Raw genomic sequence first — 18,347 nt, forward strand, 5'->3', positions numbered from 1 at the left:
CCTAAAAACTCAGACCCTTTGTGTCGAAGTCACATTGGTCTTGCATGCTCAAATATTATTTACACATCATGCTCTCACCCAGATTTGGCATTGGTGCACATGTTTGAAAGTAGCCCTAGGAGTTGACACAAGCAAAAAGTCAGCATCTTAATATGGTTGTGATGTATTAAGTGTAGTACCCCCCAAAAGTAAGGGAAACAATACTATGTGAGCTAAATGTCCTTGCCCTTGGACTTTTGTTGAACCAACTAGATGTGTTTGATGGTGGCATTATAATAATTAAATATAACACAAAAGACATCCATGGAAAGTGGACAATTTCCATATCATCCTCAATGTGTCATTAAGTCTCCCTCCTCAGTATAAGTAGGAAAAGGTAGATAGAGGAGACTTCCTCTTAGCTAACATCCATATTGAAGGATAGCTTACAATGGAGCAGGTGAGACGAGGGTCATAAGCTTGACCACTTTGGCTACACAAAATCTATGGATGTCTTTAATGTAGTTGGGTCAACCTAATCTTTTTTTCATTGATTGGAGAAGATACCACTAATGGTTCATGGGGAGATCTCGACCTAAGTATAAAGAGCCATGACCTTTTGAAAGGTTACTTCACTGCAACTAGAGACCCAAAGTTTAACAAATAGAGCCTAACTAAGGGTTTGACCACATGGCTATACCATTTGCACTAGCATGTTTGGAGAGTCACCAAAATCATTGAATGATGAAGGTATTAACATATCAATAGTGCTAATAGAGTTCTCGTTTGACACTCTTTTGACTATTTTGTAGTTAAATGCCTTTGGAGTATTGTGACCAACTATTGTTAACCATTAATGTTTCTAGTGCTAATGGAAATACTTTTTTTGATTCATTCTAACACCATTTTTGTTTATGATTAGACTCGGTTGATGTGTAGATGCAAGCAATGGATATGTTTGCAATGCCTAGTTAAGCATTTGGTTAGTTCATTACCATTTTATGCATATTTATACTTATGGAATGACTAGAATTATCAATTTTGGAGGCACACTAATGGATTTGTTTTTATGACAGCACCAATTGTTTATATGTATGAAGTGCCTAGCAACAAATCATCGGTTAGAGGCACCTTAGCTTGATTAAGTAGTGTGTTGCAAAAGTTACCTTTCTATTTTTGAGAGCCCTCTTGATGCGTGGGGGAGATTGCACCCTATGTATATCGTGCTATTGTTACTCGGGTCTTCTTTCTTTTATATATGTGTGTGTGTGTGTGTGTGTGTGTGTGTGAGAGAGAGAGAGAGAGAGAGAGAGAGAGAGAGAGAGAGAGAGAGAGAGAGAGAGAGAGCATGTGTTGTGGGGTCTACATTGCCAAATCTCATGAATCATTGTCACTGAGTTGAGAGTGTAGTAAAAAAACTCAACAATTCTAGTGTTTTTGGCTGAATTGTAGTTTCCCCCCCTTTTTTATCCTTGTATCTTAGACCATATGAGTCTAAATTTGTTTGGCTTAGCAATGACTTATTTAAGCTATTGCTTAAAGCTTTGAAGCTTAAGCTATTCTAAAGCTTTAAAAAGTTGTATTCTTCCTAATTTCCAAGCCATTTATGCAAGGGCTATGACACATGTGGGAAGGCATTATAACCTTTGAATCTATAAACAATTTGTTGAAGGCTATTGTGTATGAGATCTTGATATTTTTAGTACGAATTTTTTTGCATAGGCTACTTCTACATCATTATTCAAAGCTAATTGAATTGTGAGATTTCAAAAACATATCATCAACAGTTATTTGGAGTTTGTTTTTCATATCTAGGTTAAAAAGTTCATTACGCAATGCTTGACTTAAGGTGCTATACCAATCAACACATTTCTTGTCTTATTCATTACCATAGGAGATTGCACCATATTGCGCATAACAAGAAGAATGTGATTCACATATATTGCCACCAACCATGGCACAATGGCTAGAACTACTAGCTATCCAATTGGAGGAAGAGTGAAATAATGGATTTGGCTTTGTGAACAACTCTCTTCACTCAAAAGGCTACCAAGTTTCTACCAAAATCAAATTGCTCTTACTTTGGTTGCAACTCTTAATGCCAAAGCAAAAAATGCTAAACGTGCGCCTTTATATTTGACAACTTTTATGGTTATTGCTAGGGATGTAGGTTCATTGTATTTAGGCTTCCACTTTCAAGTAGATGGTGGAGGTTGATGATCTAGAGACGTTTCTTTTTTTCGATTGTGATGATACTATAGTACTCTTGGATGGTTCTAGATTAGATATCGCACCTTGCCATTTTTTGCTAGAAAGGAGCACATTCATGAGTACAACAAAGGGTTCATTCTTGGATTAGCTAGTTTGATGACTATTTCCATGACAATAACTATATCAAGCAATAAAAAAATAAATGTGATTTGCATCACGTGGTGGGCAATGTTTCTTGATGGTGAAACACCACCCATAAATCATCATATAGACCTATTATTAGGATGTGTTTCAAATGAAGATTCTTGAGTGCTTTTTGCCATCACAATTCAAGCTCCAAGCTTGAGTGTCGGTGGGAGGTTTATGCTTAACATAATTGAGAGATAGTTCCTTAAACATAGAGCCATCAAGTAGTGGATTACTATTTTTGTTAGGCACTTAGCCTTCAAAACTCAATTAATTGTTTATTTGGTGAAGATTTAATTAGCAAGTACATGATAAAACTTTACTTTTTATCTTTGTAAGGGGTATTTTTGGGCGCACGAGCTTTTCTAATTCCGGAGATACTTGCATTGAGGAGAGCTCTCTCAATGCATTTGGGGGGGGGTTGTACCTCTTATTTTTTTGTATTCTTTCTAGCCTATTTTGTATTGAGAGAGAGAGAGAGAGAGAGAGAGAGAGAGAGAGAGAGAGAGAGAGAGAGAGAGAGAGAGAGAGAGAGAGAGAGAGAGAGAGAGAGAGAGAGAGAGAGAGAGAGAGAGAGAGAGAGAGAGAGAGAGAGAGAGAGAGAGAGAGGCTCTAGTAAATATCAAAAGAGATGGAATGTGTTTGATAGAGGTTCAATACGAGGAAGGGAGTTGCAAAGGTCTAGAAGACTATAACTATGCCATTTATTGGTTGGTTTTAGTTCGAGACATGCTCACTGTTTAAAAAAAACTTTGTAATAGTGTGCAATTGTTATTTGCACGAGGTGTTTAGGAAGGTTTAGTGGCAAAACATTTTCACGGGTGTTGCCTTTATGGGCAAAGCTTGCAAAGAGAAGTGACATTTTCAAGGGTACTAAAACATGTATTATCATGCCTTAGTTGAAGAATTACATACAGTTTTACATGCATATCTTTAACACCCATAGAAGCAACAAAAGAGAGTAACTAGTTACCTAAAAGCTTAGACCCTTTGTGTTGAAGTCACATTGGTCTTGCTTGTTCAAGTATTATTTGCACATCATACTCTCACCTAGCGTTGGCATTGGTGCAACTGTTTGAAACCAGCCCCAGGAGTTGACATAAGCAAAAAGTAAGCATCTCAATATGCATGTAATGTATAAGTGTAGTACCCACCAAAAGTAAGGCAAACAAGACTATGTGAGCTAATGTCCTTACCCTTGGAGTGGATATGGAAATTTGGGTTTTTGTTGAACCAACTAGATGTGTTTTATGGTGGCATTAGGATAATTAAATATAACATAGAGGACATTCATGAAAGGTGGACAATTTCCATCTTATTCTATAAGCGTCCTTGAGTTCCCTCCTTGGTGTAAGTAAGAAAAGGTAAGAGACTTCCTTTGAGCTAGCATCCATATTGAAGGATAACTTACTTGCAATGGAGCGGGTGAGACAAGGGTTATAAGCTTGACCACTTTGGTTACACAAAATCTATGGATGGCTCTCAATATGGTTGGGTTAACCTAATATTTTTTTCATTGATTGGAGAAGATATCACTCGTGTGGAGATCTTGACCTTTAGTATAGAGGGCCCTTGCTTGAAACCACTTGGACCGAAAAATGTAGGGACGTCATTTCTCTCGCCCTTTTAGTGTTTGAAAAGAAAAGTGAAGATTGAAGGGCTATAACCTCCATTTGAAAGGTTACTTTAGTGCTGCTAGAGATTGACCCAAAGCCTAACAAATAGAGCCTAAGTAAGGGCTTGATCACATGGCTATAAAATTGCACTAACAAGTGTGGAGAGTTGCCAGAATCACCACATGATGAAGATATGAACTTTTGACTTGGACAACTGCATAGTTGAACATGGTTATTGTTGTTGTCTTGAAAATGGGATGACTTCTTGCATTTCCCGAAGTACCATAACATGACACTATTTTGATTTTTGTTTGTTAAAGAATAGACTACGTGGCAAGGTTAGTGCTACCTTTTCAGTGGGCATTGTATCTATAGTTGCAGATAAGCAAAGTCGATTAGGGTAATGCCATGCGTGGTACTTGCTACACTTTTTGGAAGTATAGCGAGTTGAAGGTACTTGCGATCCTTCTTGGAAGCATAGCAAGCAGTGTAAGTTGCATGTGTCACCTTCTTTAGGCCTATTACTTAGAGAGGAGTCAGGACTCTATTGATCCGGGCGTGTGGCATGTGACCCTAACCGGGGTTAGTCAGCCTTAATCCAGAAAAGCCGAATTAATGTTTAGCGGGCTGGCGAAATTCCAAAAAGAAGGATTTTGGCGGGGACACCGACGTGGAGGCCGAGGGGGGCCACGGAGGACGCTGACGTGGTGGGGGCGGTTAGGCGGAGACGGCGGGGGCCGTCAGAGATGACGGCGAGCCATGGCTGATGCCGAAGGGAAAAACGATATGAGGGATGGGCATGCGACGGCACATTTGGACATAGAGCATCATGAAACGATGATGTGGTATGGTATGCATTTAATAATAATAATAATTTCCCCACATTGCAATAATAATCAAGTTATCACACATAACATCACGAATATATGTTTAATTTAATTTTTTTAAAAGATTATATGTTTTGTTGCTTCCAACACTCTTATTATTTCCGGATCTTCGTCCCGTCTCGTCTATTCCCCCTCCTCCTCTATCTCTCTCTCTCTTCTCTCTCTCCCCCTTCCTCGTCCGCTTTTCTGCTTTCGTCCTCTGCCTCAGGCGATGACGTCCCCGGCCTGATTTCGCCATATCCTTGATCGATCCAGCTTCTCCTCTCCCCCTCCCGCCTGCCTCCCCCATCCCCTTCCGCCAATTGCCCCACCCCCCCCAGCTTCCCCCCCGCTGAACAGTAACCCTAATCCCCCCTCCTCCCTCCCCTAGCTTCACTTGCCCCTCCCTCCCAAGTCCACTTTTAAACCCTAGCTTCTCTCGATCCTACCTCTTTTTCCAATTCATGTCCTATTATGCACTGCGACATCAAATTTACGGCCACCGTCCCTCGTTCCTTCCCGTCCATATGGTGTTGCCGATCCTGACCTCGCAGCCCTTCCTGCATGAGCGCTCCGGCGACCAAGGCGAATATCTGCAGAGGACATTCTCTTCTTTCTGCCGATTTTAGAGCTCCATGGGTGATGGAGGATGCGCTGTCTTATCATCTCGGCATCTGTTAGCTGAATTTTGCAACTCCGACTCGTGCCACAAGGAGAAGGTGAAGGGCAGGTGCAACTGGACAGTGGAATTATCCTCTGTTGGGGGGCTCGCCCTGGTATCGGAACACAGGCCCTCAGCATCGTCCAGCAATGACCAGGACCACATATGGACCCCTGCAACTATGAATGACATGGAGCCTGGCCATCCTTGTTTGCTTGCTGAGGCTGCTGTGGATGAGGACAGGCAGGGGAGGTGCCATATATCACAATGGGACGTCGACTCTGAAAATTCTCCACTAGTGGGAGCTTTAGGACAATCTGACATTAAAGAAGGGCTAGCTAATAAGTCCGAGAAAGAGACAGCATGCATTCATCCTTCCCAAGGTTCAATAGAAATGCTGGTACATCAGCCTTCAAGTGGTATCGAGAGTCCCTCCAATTTCACACAGGAAGTTGTAGACAGAGAGGAAAGTGGGAATGGTGATCAACATGGCAGTTTAGGAGCTCAAACAGAATCACCTCATTTGGAAAGGGGCGGGCCTGCTAGCAGCATTAGGAACCTTAGTGAATCTGCTGCATGCAATCCTCATATGGAAGTAGATGGGAATTCAGAACATGCATTGCATCATGTGGACGAAGAAGCATTATTTGAAGGAAGACTACCGAGTGGAGCTGTAATTGCTACTGATAGCAATGCATTGAGTGACAGAGACACTGATTCTAAGCATCAGTTCTTCAACAAAGTAGAACGTAACGAGAACTCGTCAATTGTGCATAGCTGTTGCAATGGCCTTCCTACAAGTAGAGTTGAAATTGCAAGAACTAGCGACAATGCAGCTTGCTTGGAGATAAAAGAGACTTCTGATGAAAAATTGATCACCGAGTGCAATGCTGGTGCTGAACTGGAAGGAGACAGTGAAAGAACTTTTCAACCCAGCAAGAATGAAAAATGTATAGCTACCTGTCAGTCTGAGTTGTCCTCCTACAGGGTAGAAGGGGAGTCTGATAGTATGCTGCATTCGGGTGTGAAGATTTCAGGTTGTGATTACCATGGATCAGAAAAGGATACATCGGATAGGAGAAATGCTGATGGGGTTGATAACCGCTCCCTTCAGTCATCTAGAAATTCTTGGTGTATGGATGAACATGCAGAGCACTCACATTATAGTGATCCTTCTTCTGAAAATAAACTTTGTAGAGATGAAGCAAGGCATCGCCGAGGGGAAGACAATTACAGTAATAGATGGCATAGTAAACTGAAGGAAAGGTCTCTTCAAAGCAGGCCAAGTGTTAAGCACTCAGAGATTTCTAAGCACAGGCATGTTATGGACAGACATGCTGGAAGAAGTTCTAATAGTCATGGAAAAGATGCTCAAAGTAGATGCTCTAACACTGACAAAAATGGCTACATAAAGAATCGCTCAGATCACAACTGTGAAAGAAGCAATTCAGCTAAGGTGGATATTCTGAATGAGGAGTGGTGTTCCAATGTGGTGTTCAAGGATGAGAAAAGCTTAGAAACTCTGGACAAGGCTAGCCACATTCCAAGCCTGGTTCAGGAACATCTGTTTTCTGCTCCTGTGAATGATGATGATTCTGGGTCAGTTGAAATGGATATTCCAATGGATTTATCACCTGCTCCTGCTGAAGATAGTGTACGAGGACCTTCAGAGGTTACATGGATTGGAGCTGGTTATTCAGGTGCAACTGAGCAGTTTGAAACTAACGTTACATCAACCTTTTGCTCAGAGTCATCTGATGGCAAAGGGTGGATTTTTTTTGATTATGATGGCAGTGTACAAGGTCCAGTGGAACTGAGTTTGTTGAGAGCCCTTTGTAGAGAAGGGAGGCTGCAATCTGACCACATGGTCAGTCTTGATGGAAGCAATGAGTGGGTTACACTAGAACATGCCGGGATGGCATTATCAAGCAGTCAAACTGCTGTCCCAGAAGTGCCTGCCAAAGGGGAGATTGAACGAGCACCAACATCACTTTTGGTCCAGACGGGTGGTAGCTTCCTAGAGGAGCAGAGTCGTGATGTCAGCATGTTTGAACATGTGGATCACCATAATATCGAGGAACGTGTGGAACAGCTAATGAGTGGTTTTAGCCTCGTTCCTGGGAGGGAAAAAGAGGTGATCTCAGGTAGGGGTTTCCTTTTCAGTTCATAAAGGACACATGTTTTTCCTGTCAACTTCCTCCCATTTTCTTTGTATCTCACCAGCTTGTGTTGGAATGATTGCAGAAGCACTAAATTGTGCAGTTAAACTTGTGCACCGAGATGTTCATGAAGATTTGAAGACTGAAGATGGTTTGTGTGCCCTTTGTGCTACATTTGTCTTACCTTAACTAAAACATCACTCAAGATCAGCTACTTTCTTTTCTTTCAAAGCTTCCTTTCACTGGTTCAAAGCATGCACTGAATGCCTGTCTGCAGATGCAGGGTGTCTGCAGTTACATGGTGGCTTGGCTGCATATTGGACTCAAGATAACTGGACTATGGATGGTGTTGAATCTCATGTTTCAAAAGATCCTGTTTTGAGCATTGATGTTGACAACAATGCTCATTCCAATAACCGTCAAAGTGGGTTTCAAAGTACACGGAAGTGGACTTCAAGAGGTGGTGACTGGAAATTGGTTTTCCAGGCTGAAAACCAGGGATCAATGAAAGGCCAGGCAGGTCTAGAAAGGCCAGTCAAAATGGTTTTGAATCAGGGCATTCCTCTTTGTGATAGCAGGCACTCCAGCTTGCCAGATCCTCGGAAAATGTATCAAGAGCCTCTTCTGCATGAAGTGGCTAGGTGGAAACACCTTGAATTGCCACATTGGGCTTATCGTTATTGGGATGCTAAAAGCCACAGCATGAACTCAGCCATTGAGACGACCAATGTTGCCTCTAAGGTATCACCGTATGCTTCCAACACTCAGGTCCCAGCAACAGTTTCTTATACCCCTAATTCTAGAGATGGACTTACTTTTGAGGGTTCAAAGAAGTCGAGACCTTGCAAGGTCAATGAGGTCAAGGTGGATACTGTCACGGGAGCTCCACTGAGGCAGAACACAAAGGGAGAGGCTGGGATTTCGCCTAGGTGTGCGAATGTTGCTCTGAAAAATAGCCAGTCATCACCTGTGGCACAAGATGCTTATGGGGATCCGTTTCCAAGGGCTCCTTCCTGTGAAAACTCTTCCACAACCCTGGCTTACCAAGAGTCTGATTATGAATTGACCAAACATGACATGGCTGTGTCAATTGTGGAGATGCTTGGGAACTCTTCCACCAAGCTGGTTCAGCACCTTCCCACAAAAGATGACCTCAGGTTAGATGAAGGACAATGGTTTTATAAGGATGGAGCAGGTCACGAAGTTGGTCCATTCCTATATAAGCAGCTGCAAAGCGAAGTCTCGGCAGGATTTCTTTGTGAAGGGAGCTCTGTGTATAGGAAAAGTGATGAGACATGGGTCTCATTTTCCCTTGATGCTGTGACAGAGAGTGCAACTTTTCAAGATTCAGGTGCCAGCTGTGCTTGTGAGGCAGGGCCTTTGTCTCAACCTCAGGATGAGCCTCTTCACTTCCACAGACTTTACCCACAATTCATGGGCTATATGTGTGGAGAACTGCACCAACATATCATGAAGTCATACAGAAGTAGGGATTTTCCTGCCATGCTGGATAGGTGCTTCAGTGACAAGCAATCCAAAAGTGATATGACACAGCAACCATTGACCAAGTTGGAGAGAGTAGTTCCTGATAGAGCTGTGGGGCTCATTTCTGTTCAGTCTGAAAATTCCACCAGTCAATGCCTCAATGGATTTGTAGAAGTGAAGAGCGAAAATAACACTTTCGATCTGCCATCAGCAGCCATTACAAGCCAAGGTTAGCATACATTTCTGAATCTTATTGTCTATTTGCTTATTCTTGTTTTGTTGATGGATGTTTTAGTGATTGGTATGCTTTTGAGACTTAGACAGATTAAAATCCGTGAGAAATATCTAGGTCTACATCCACTTGTTTCTTGGATAAAATTTCAAGAATAGCATGTTGAAGGAATTTAATAATTTGCAGCATCATTTCATTGTGGGGCTCTCTTGCATTGTAGAAAGAGATCATGGATGGAGGATCATAAAAAACAAAGCTAGAAAGGAAGTAGGCTCCCCACCTAGTTTTCAGTCATGTTCAATAATTGGAAGCAGAAAGACTATGTAAACACAGACTCTGCAAGAAGGAATGCAGCTTTTCAAAGCATACTGCCATGTTCACATGCCCGAGTTCCCACATGGCATACATGCATTATGTGCTGGTTATGCACACATTGATTTGCACCATTCGAGGTGGGTTAGGTGTACACCTAGCTGAATTGCAGGTCTTTACTTAGAACAATTTGTGAATATGAAAGGTTGTGAATATGAAAGGTAGGAGATTCATGTGCTAACACACATAGATCTTACACAATGTCAATGAAACTCACTAGGTTAGGAAACGGGCTTGTAATGCACAGTTTTTTGGGCCTAAAGTTGATATGCTGAAAAGGTTTTCAAGTTGAAAGCTGACAACATGGGAAGTGCAGCTACATAGGTTTGAATATTGTCAATACCATTTGATATAGTGATCCCTTTAATCATGTGCACCTTACCTGCACAAAGTGAAATGCAATAGTGCAATACAATTGCTAATGCCGAAGTCAATTGTAATTTAACCCACATGATTGTAAATACTAGACTTTCAAAAAGAATACTAAGTGCAAAGATTGTGCAGAATAATTCATTGAGGCGCACATTTAGGAGAACCTATAATATAGGAATGTCGATTTCTTTGACATGTAGTAGAGTTTTGTGACCTAATTTTATATGCATCATTGAATATTAGGACTTGAGTGGCTGCCTTGGCGTAGCTTTCTTGCTAGCTTTGGCACCAACCTGCCATCATCAACAATATCCTTTTACCCATGGTGATTGTTGTTGTGTTGGTTGATATCAAATCTCTTGCTGTTCCAGACCTTGCTGTTGCTCATTGCTGGTTTTGGGTGTACATTGCTTTGTTTTTTGGTTGAAGCATTGTCGAGACATTCTTTGGCCATATGAAGAAGCATATTGATTGAGGATAGCTAAATAAAAGCTGTAGGGCTGTCATAGCACAACATAATAATAATTTTGCATAACCAATTATCTATTGAATTTGTTTCCTTTGTAATGAGTGGTCATAGGCTATGGTGGATCCATATTGTGGGTTAGAAGAAAGATGGTATGCACTTCCACCTATACGATTGAATTGGGTGTTTGTTATTGGAACTCAAGCATATTAGGGTCAAGACTTTCACACACAAAGAATTAATGCATGGAAGTGTTGGTTGGATTTGTTTTATCGTTGGAAATCTAGATGGGTGCTAGTACCATTGGTCACAGTGGTTATGAAGTGATTTAGTGCGAATTGCACTAAGGATACTTCGGGGTTAGGACAAGTGAATCCTATATATTGAACTCACGTCCCTATTGTGTATATCATTGTGTGATTACTACTTTTGACTCTTGGCTCATTAGCCAAGAGTCCAAGGGACTTGGTAGCCCAAGAATTTTGGTGGTCCGAATACTCGAAAGCTGGATACTGAGAGAAAGATGGCAGAAAAGTATTCCATTTGTAATGGACGACCTTTTAAACAAGACAAAGTGTGTGTGCCTAATGATCAGGATATCTACAATTAAGATATTTATGAGAAAAATTTGTATAGTGTTGTGATGTGTTGAGTATGGTACACCTTGGCATATAACAGACTTTATCCTTAGTTACTTTGCTACTTTTATTGGTTGCACATGAAGACTTTGGTTGAGTCTTACATGTGTGAGTGTCTGTAGTGGTAGCTTAATAAAGTTGAATGGTACAAACAAGCAAGGATGTTACATCCTTTACAAATTCCCTATAGAAAGTGGAATAACATTTCTATGGGATTTGTAGTAGGATTATCTTGTATAAATCGAGGTCATGATGCAATCGATTGATTGATGAAAATGGCTTGATTGATTCCTAATGTGAAAAGCCATGAGTTGGCAGGTCTCTTTGTTGAGCATCTTTATAGAGTTTATGGCTTGCCTAATGAAATATTAAGTGAGTAGTGTGAAGCATTCGACTGTTGGTTATGGCTTGTTTATGCTTATGTACGATTATGAGACGAAACTACTGATTGCCGTTGAGCTTAAGGGAGTGAAAATGCGATCCATGTGAAGACATGCTAGGGTTTGCATTGAGGAAACACAATATGTACAACCAAGACTAAAACACAAAGACTTAGATAATAACAAGCAAAGCTGAAACTGTAAATGCAATATAGAGACAAACACAGAGAGGAAAACTCTGAAGTGAATGAATGTAAGAGTGTACAGAATGCCCAAGGGTAGAGCAATGGAGCATTAGAGAGTAACGTCCATCGAACTCAGATCCCAAATGTTGTGACCACCAATTGAAATATGGAAGACGAGGAAAATACCAAATGCTGATCACTAGAGGGTTAGAAGACAGAGATAATAGCAGGGATGATGCTTGGAGCAGTAGGCACCAACAGGAAGCTGTAAATGCAGCTCTAGGATGGTTGCTAGCAAGGCGAAAATAGTTGCCATTAGGTTGATGATGGTTGCTGGCTATCGCTCGAGGGAGAAAAGGCCAAACGCAGATTGCAGGGTTGATGCATGATGATGAGAGAAGTTGCCACTTGTTCTTTCAAGCAGCAAGGTGAAGGCTAATCCCCAAGCAAACCAAGGGGCAAATTGGTTTGGAGGCTTGCTGGTCAATTTTGATAGCAAAAGGCACTTGGATTAGTGGAGGACATCAGAGGATCTTAGATGTACTCCTTCCATTTGCAATATAAGATAAATACTACGAGGGGCACTAGTTTTGGGGCCAATAGGGTGTCCAATGTCCAAGATTAAAGTGGTAAAGTATGCATTTTCAGTTTATGTAAATTTTATGTGTAAGTAGTGCTTAATTAGGTCAGTTACCACCCTATCTGAGGAGGAAGGTTGGTTTCATTGGCGATGGTAGATGAATCAATTGCAATAAATGAGTGAGAACCTCGGTTGAAGGGATTAAGTTGAATGGTGGGCAGCTTGTCTACTTATAGATGTTGAAAGGTGCCCCAAAAAATTAGGGTTTTGGGGGACCATTGAAACTCTCTCGAATTGTGTACAAAATTTGTTTATTTCATTCACCAAGTGTATTTTGGGGTTGTTTAAAGATGCTAATCACATGTAAAGCGTGTTTTAGCTCAACAATCGTTGGTCGACTTTTTGCATTGACAATTGTAAGGGAAAGCATTAAAATGGCCCAAGATCATGCCATGTTTTATGCTAACCAACATTGCACTTCCTGAGAGCTTTGAGAGGACATGTGGATCTGCCTTAAAGTCCGAAAGGACTTTGATTCTCCTTCTGTTTCTCGTGAGCCGTTTAAAACGATGATTGGGACAAAGGGAATTGATTATTTCAATTGAGGAAGTCTTATAGCTTGAGGACATTGCTTGATATATTCCATCATTGAACTATTTATCGAATATCAGTGAAAAAACCGCCCGGAGGCGGAGTTTACATGGGAGTTGATATGTTTGATGAAGAGTACTTCACTTCATTCCTTAAGATATTTCTGAGGACAACAATCATTCATAAGGGAGAAAGTGTTATATCCTTGGATATCTGGATAGGTGCTATTAGCATTGGTCATAGTGGTTATGAAGTGTCCTAGTGTGAATTGCACTAAGGACACTTCGGGGCTAGGGCAATTGGGCCCTATATATTAGACTTTCCTATGCATAGCATTGTGTGATCAGCACTCTTGAACTCTTGGCCTATTGGCTGAGGCGTTCCTACATCAAGATGGTGTGGGTCGATGGTATGGGACGCTAGATCTTGGACATGGTTGTGACATGGAGTGTTGCTAGCTCTCAGGCTTGGGGGTGAGTCTGGCTCTATGGCTGGGAGGCGTGTCTGATGTCGGATCCCTTTATATTTGTGAATATAGCTTGTGTGTTGTCTCATGTGTAGGTTGGGATTCTAGGTGGGCATTTCAAGATTCTAGAAAAGTATGGAAATGAATTATTTAGGATGATGAAATCTAGGTGGTTGGTGTCAATTTATGCGGTGATGTAGAGAGACTAGGGTTTGTGGGGAGAAATATAGTGTGAAGAAAAGTCGATACAGTGGAGCCGAAGCTCAAAAGATGACTGCACTGTCCTATTTGACTCAGGTGACAACACTTGTGGGGAAGTTACACAATGAAGGGAGTGAAGCATAGTCCTTGGGGTAGTGGGCTATCAAAGTAATTGTTGAAAAGTGAAGGTCAGTTGTGGAGGGAGCGAACCGCAATCCTCAAATGCTGTCGGAGATAAGCAAGATGATCACCAGCTGTTGAGGGAGCAAAGCACAATCCTCAGATGGCAAGAGATCGATTGGGCAGCAAATGTAAATTCCAAAGTGTGTGGGAGCTGTCTAACGTAGGAAGTGGACTTTCTACTATGTGCATGTCCTACATAATCAGAGTTTGTGTATTCCACAACTCTTGTATCTTGGCTGCCATAGCAAATACATATATATGCGGTGTCCTACAGGTACCTCATGATACCCTGGATATCCAAGAGACAACACCTCTAGTATAGGTGAATACCTCAGTGGTAGATAGAGCCGTACACTTTCAAACCCTGGATATCCAAGAGACAACACCTCCAGTATAGGTGAATACATAGCCAGAAGTGGACTTTCTACTATGTGCATGTCCTACATAAGAAGATGACACTAAGGATGAGAAAGTTGATGCCAAGATCCAAGGAGTTGATGCCAGGCAAAAGATGATGCCAGATGAGAGAAGCCCTTTGAATTGGCAAACGTAGATGCCAGAGTTGATGCTAGATGTGGAAGAGATAACGGCTGTTGGTGGAGATGCTCTTGGAATGCAAAACGCAAACAAGAACCTGTGCCAGACATGGGAGAGATGACACCAGGTTGGGAGAAGATAGCCACAAACTATAATATCCTCTAATAGGGGTATGGGCAATAGTGGTGTGGAGAGGGAAGAGTGTCGGAGTGACAAAAGAAGAGGGGTGAAGAATGATTGAAGGAGTGAAGAATAAATGAAGTGATAGCCTATTTATAGGCCTAAGTTGTCTAGGGTGGTGTAACATTGTGTGGGCACCTTGACCTTGTGGACATCGTGCGAAATCCTAATTGAAGTGTGGAAGTTGAAGTGGTTTTTCAACAGTTGGAACAGCAAATGTAGAACAATCATAGCCTTGGTGAGAGAGTTTGACAATAGGAACAATGAGAAAAAGCAAAACGCAATAGGGTAATGGTTGGTGATGGCAAGTGAAGGCTGGTGATGGCTACAAGGTGCCAAAAGACATCATGCAGCAGCACCAAGACTTAAGAGGACAGCTAGAGAGTGGGGAGGGGATGATGATAATGATGGTGATGGGAGGAGAGCTGATGTTGATGATGATGAAAAAGTGATGAGGAATACTTAGGCATACAGATTCATTATCGAAAATCAGAGTTACCACTGAAGACATCCCTTGTGCGAAAATGTCAAAAACTTCTCGCGAATACTATTACTAATTATTTTGATAAACATACAAAAGGCTAGTTTTCACAAATATACAAATGTGCTTTCTTTTTGAGAAACTGCAAATTTTATTAAAAGTAAAGGTAGTAGCACCACCTTACCATTTTGGGACTTATGAATCACAAAGATTCCCAGCAGGAGAGATGGCATTTATGTGGGGATAATGACAAATAATTTTCTTTTAGCAGCGCTTTTGAGCCAATTGTGCCATGAAACCTCTAGAAATGTACAAAACTTATATTCAATGACTTTTTTTTGGGATTGTTTTGAGAACCAAAAAAATATGGTAAATCTTGGCATTTTCTAAGTCAATTGATGTTATAAAACTGCCCTACCCCTGCCGCCCCCCAAATACCCAACCCAACCCCAAACAACAACAAAAAAGGAGGAGACCAGTTAAAACAAAGAGCAAAAAGGAAGAGTTTTTCCTCTTTGCCAGTCCACTTGTCTTCTGATAAAGTAGAAAAATACACATTCAAAAACAAACATGCCACACAATTTGAGGAGTATTTGCATTTTAGATGGATAGATATTGGTATAATTTGGTGCAAAAATAGTAATCTGAATCACAGTTGTTAGATAACACATAGGTTCATACATTTGAAACTACAGCTCTTTAGAGCCATCATATGGTAGGGTGATACATTGAGATGATAGTTCAACTACTGAATGGCAGTCATAATATGCTAGGGTGATACATTGAGACCATAGCTGGGAATGTAGTACACTATGAGTTCAATGAAAGTAAAAGCATATGAGAACAAAGCCCTTTGTGCTGAAAATCATGCCAATGTAGTGGCAAGCAACATAGGCATAGTAAGTCATGAATTGCGCCTTGCATAGGTATGCGGACAGGTAAGGAATGGGAACAAAGGATTGAAGAATGGCCACTCTGGCGATTCCGTATGACTATGAACATAGGAATGATTGGGCAACCTTGCAAGAAAAAAACTTGTGGACATGGGAAAATGTAGGCAGTAGGCAGAATCAGCCATATAAGTTCAAAATGCGATTGATTTGTTAAAGGGCAACACAAATCTCCTTTCTCTCTCATGCAAACATACAAGAGCACATTCTGAGCTTGTTTGACTGGACATGTGCATGTCTATTTAGATACTTGTATGCTGGTTGCCACTCACATTGAATTAGTGGGTGGCTTCGCCATTATTCATCTAATAAGTATTGTTGTTGACATGAGGTCTAGACAAGGCTTTAAACTCTCACTAATAGTAATGTGCCCTGAGGTTTAACGCTTGATCCTCCAAGTGGGTAAAGTTAAGTCAAGGGCATGTGAACTATGGGTACATTTAGTAACCTTCTCATTATGGATTATCATTCATCCATATCCACACTAATTACCTTTTGTACTTGTTCTTAGATTGGCAGTAAACTCAATCTTTCTCTCGTGTACTTTTATTCCATTTGCTAATGCCTCCATTTGCACTCCATAGTTTGCGGCTCTTCTATCAAGATTTCTATATCACCGTTCAGTTCATCATCGTTTGCTTTCAATTTTCTTGGTGTAAGGACAGTTTCAGCATGGTCGACTACTCTCATGGCACCCCTGAGAAAAGCATGCCACACAACTTGAGGAGTATTTGCATTTTCAGATTGTTGGATATTGGTAGAGTTTGGTGGAAAAAAGATAATGGAGGTGCTATAGTTAGACAACACACAAGTTCTATCACTAAGACGTGAAATAACTGTTAACATTTTAATTAAACTTCACATAAGATTTGTAATTAAAAATACTCTTGCTACCCCTAGCTCTATGCATGGTGATCATTGCACGGCAGTGAACATGGGTATTGGACATATAATGAGCAGAGTTTGGGCCTTGATGCACTTGGTCAAGACCAAAGAATTGGCTCAAAACCTTTGGAACAGTGAAGTTTCTAAGGTTAAATGTGAAACTTTCAAGTAAAGATTGTTTGTAAACCTTGTTTTGAATTTGTATGGCACTCCATCTGTTGCATTTTTTCATCAGCTGTGTTTGCAGACTGCTGGCCACTCTCTTGTTCGCTGCATTTTTGTTGCCAGCTGCTACATGACACCTTTGGTTGCTGTGTTTTTTCACTCTCAACTGCAGTCTACTGCACCAACACGATTCATGCTGGTTTTCTTGCACTTTAGATGGCTTTGGTGCTTTCCCTAAGCCAGCTCCCATGAGATCATAGTTGCGTCAATTTCTGAGTCTGCAGTCTCTAGTTGGCAGCTGTTGTATGAAGATTTCTCTATTTCCATCCTGTTCCTTGTTGCTTATTTGCAGTTTTACTGGTGCTAAGGACAGTTTTAGTTTGGTTGACTATTGTTATTGCTATGTTGAACCGGAATGTATTTTGAGGCACCAAATACAGGCCTTTAATATACCTGATGCCGGTCCTTTTCAAAGATTTTGAAGTAACAAACCCCACTATTCAAGGCTGATAATTGATTTAAGGAATTCTTGGATCAATGTTGGTTACAAATGGGAGGTACCTTGCATTTTATCAGCTATCTTGGCTTATGATCTAGTTCACACTCCTTGTGAACATTATACTACATTCCGGCAGACTCCTTGCTGACTTAACCTTATTCTGTTAGCATTTGTCTTCCAGTCAGCACCCACATCCAGCTAGCTTGCAGCTCAACTTTGGATATCTGTTCTTATTCATAAATCAGAAATCCTGAGCATCACAGATTTTAGACGGTTACTATAATATGTAATGTGCACCCAGAATATGGACTCTATTTGTATCAATAAATGACTGTTGGAAGAACTGATGCTTTTTCTGGAAATTTTGATTTCTTTTATTGAATGATTTAATGAATGAGCTGATATCAGTCACAATATGCTTTTTTTGTTAGGCTCATCTGTGCAAAGCTCAGATTTTCCAAAGTATCGACGAATGGGCAAAACAAAGAGCTTGCAAGATATTGAAGATTTTAAACCTGCTCTCAGATCTGAAGACTGCTCACTGGAGCTGTTTGAAGAGGCAGGTGGAAATGGATGCTGGAGCACATTGGAGTTTCAGCTGCTTTTAAAAGTGTTCACTTTTCTACAAGCAGACATAAGATCACTGGTTATTGCTTCAGCAACTTGCAAATCTTGGAGGAGGGCCGTATTGAAGTTCAAGCAAGAGGCAGACCTGATTGACCTATCGTGTTTGGGGAGTCTTTGTTCTGATGAAGTGTTCCTTTCGATCACTGTAAGTTTGCTTTTGAGCTAATCTGTTGCAATGGTCTTTTGCTCATTTG

General features: G+C 41.0%; 1 protein-coding gene across 3 annotated transcripts in view; it reads left to right on the top strand.

Annotated features, from left to right (window-relative positions):
- The first annotated feature begins 5,001 nt into the window (after positions 1-5,001).
- The window catches only part of SDG2 (SET domain protein 2), a 51,253-nt gene continuing 37,907 nt past the window's right edge, over positions 5,002-18,347 (top strand). The window contains exons 1-4 of one of the 3 annotated variants that reach the window (XM_087700336.1): positions 5,002-7,663; positions 7,764-7,829; positions 7,956-9,392; positions 17,958-18,298. In XM_087700336.1, coding sequence (XP_087556462.1) covers positions 5,494-7,663; positions 7,764-7,829; positions 7,956-9,392; positions 17,958-18,298 — 4,014 coding nt within the window. In that variant the 5' untranslated portion in view covers positions 5,002-5,493. The remainder of the gene's footprint in view (positions 7,664-7,763; positions 7,830-7,955; positions 9,393-17,957; positions 18,299-18,347) is intronic. The other 2 variants (XM_087700334.1, XM_087700335.1) reach the window with 2 other exon arrangements.

Source organism: Lygodium microphyllum, chromosome 19, assembly GCF_053477565.2.
Source record: "Lygodium microphyllum isolate KBCC chromosome 19, Lygodium_microphyllum_v1.1.10, whole genome shotgun sequence".
NCBI lineage: Eukaryota > Viridiplantae > Streptophyta > Polypodiopsida > Schizaeales > Lygodiaceae > Lygodium > Lygodium microphyllum.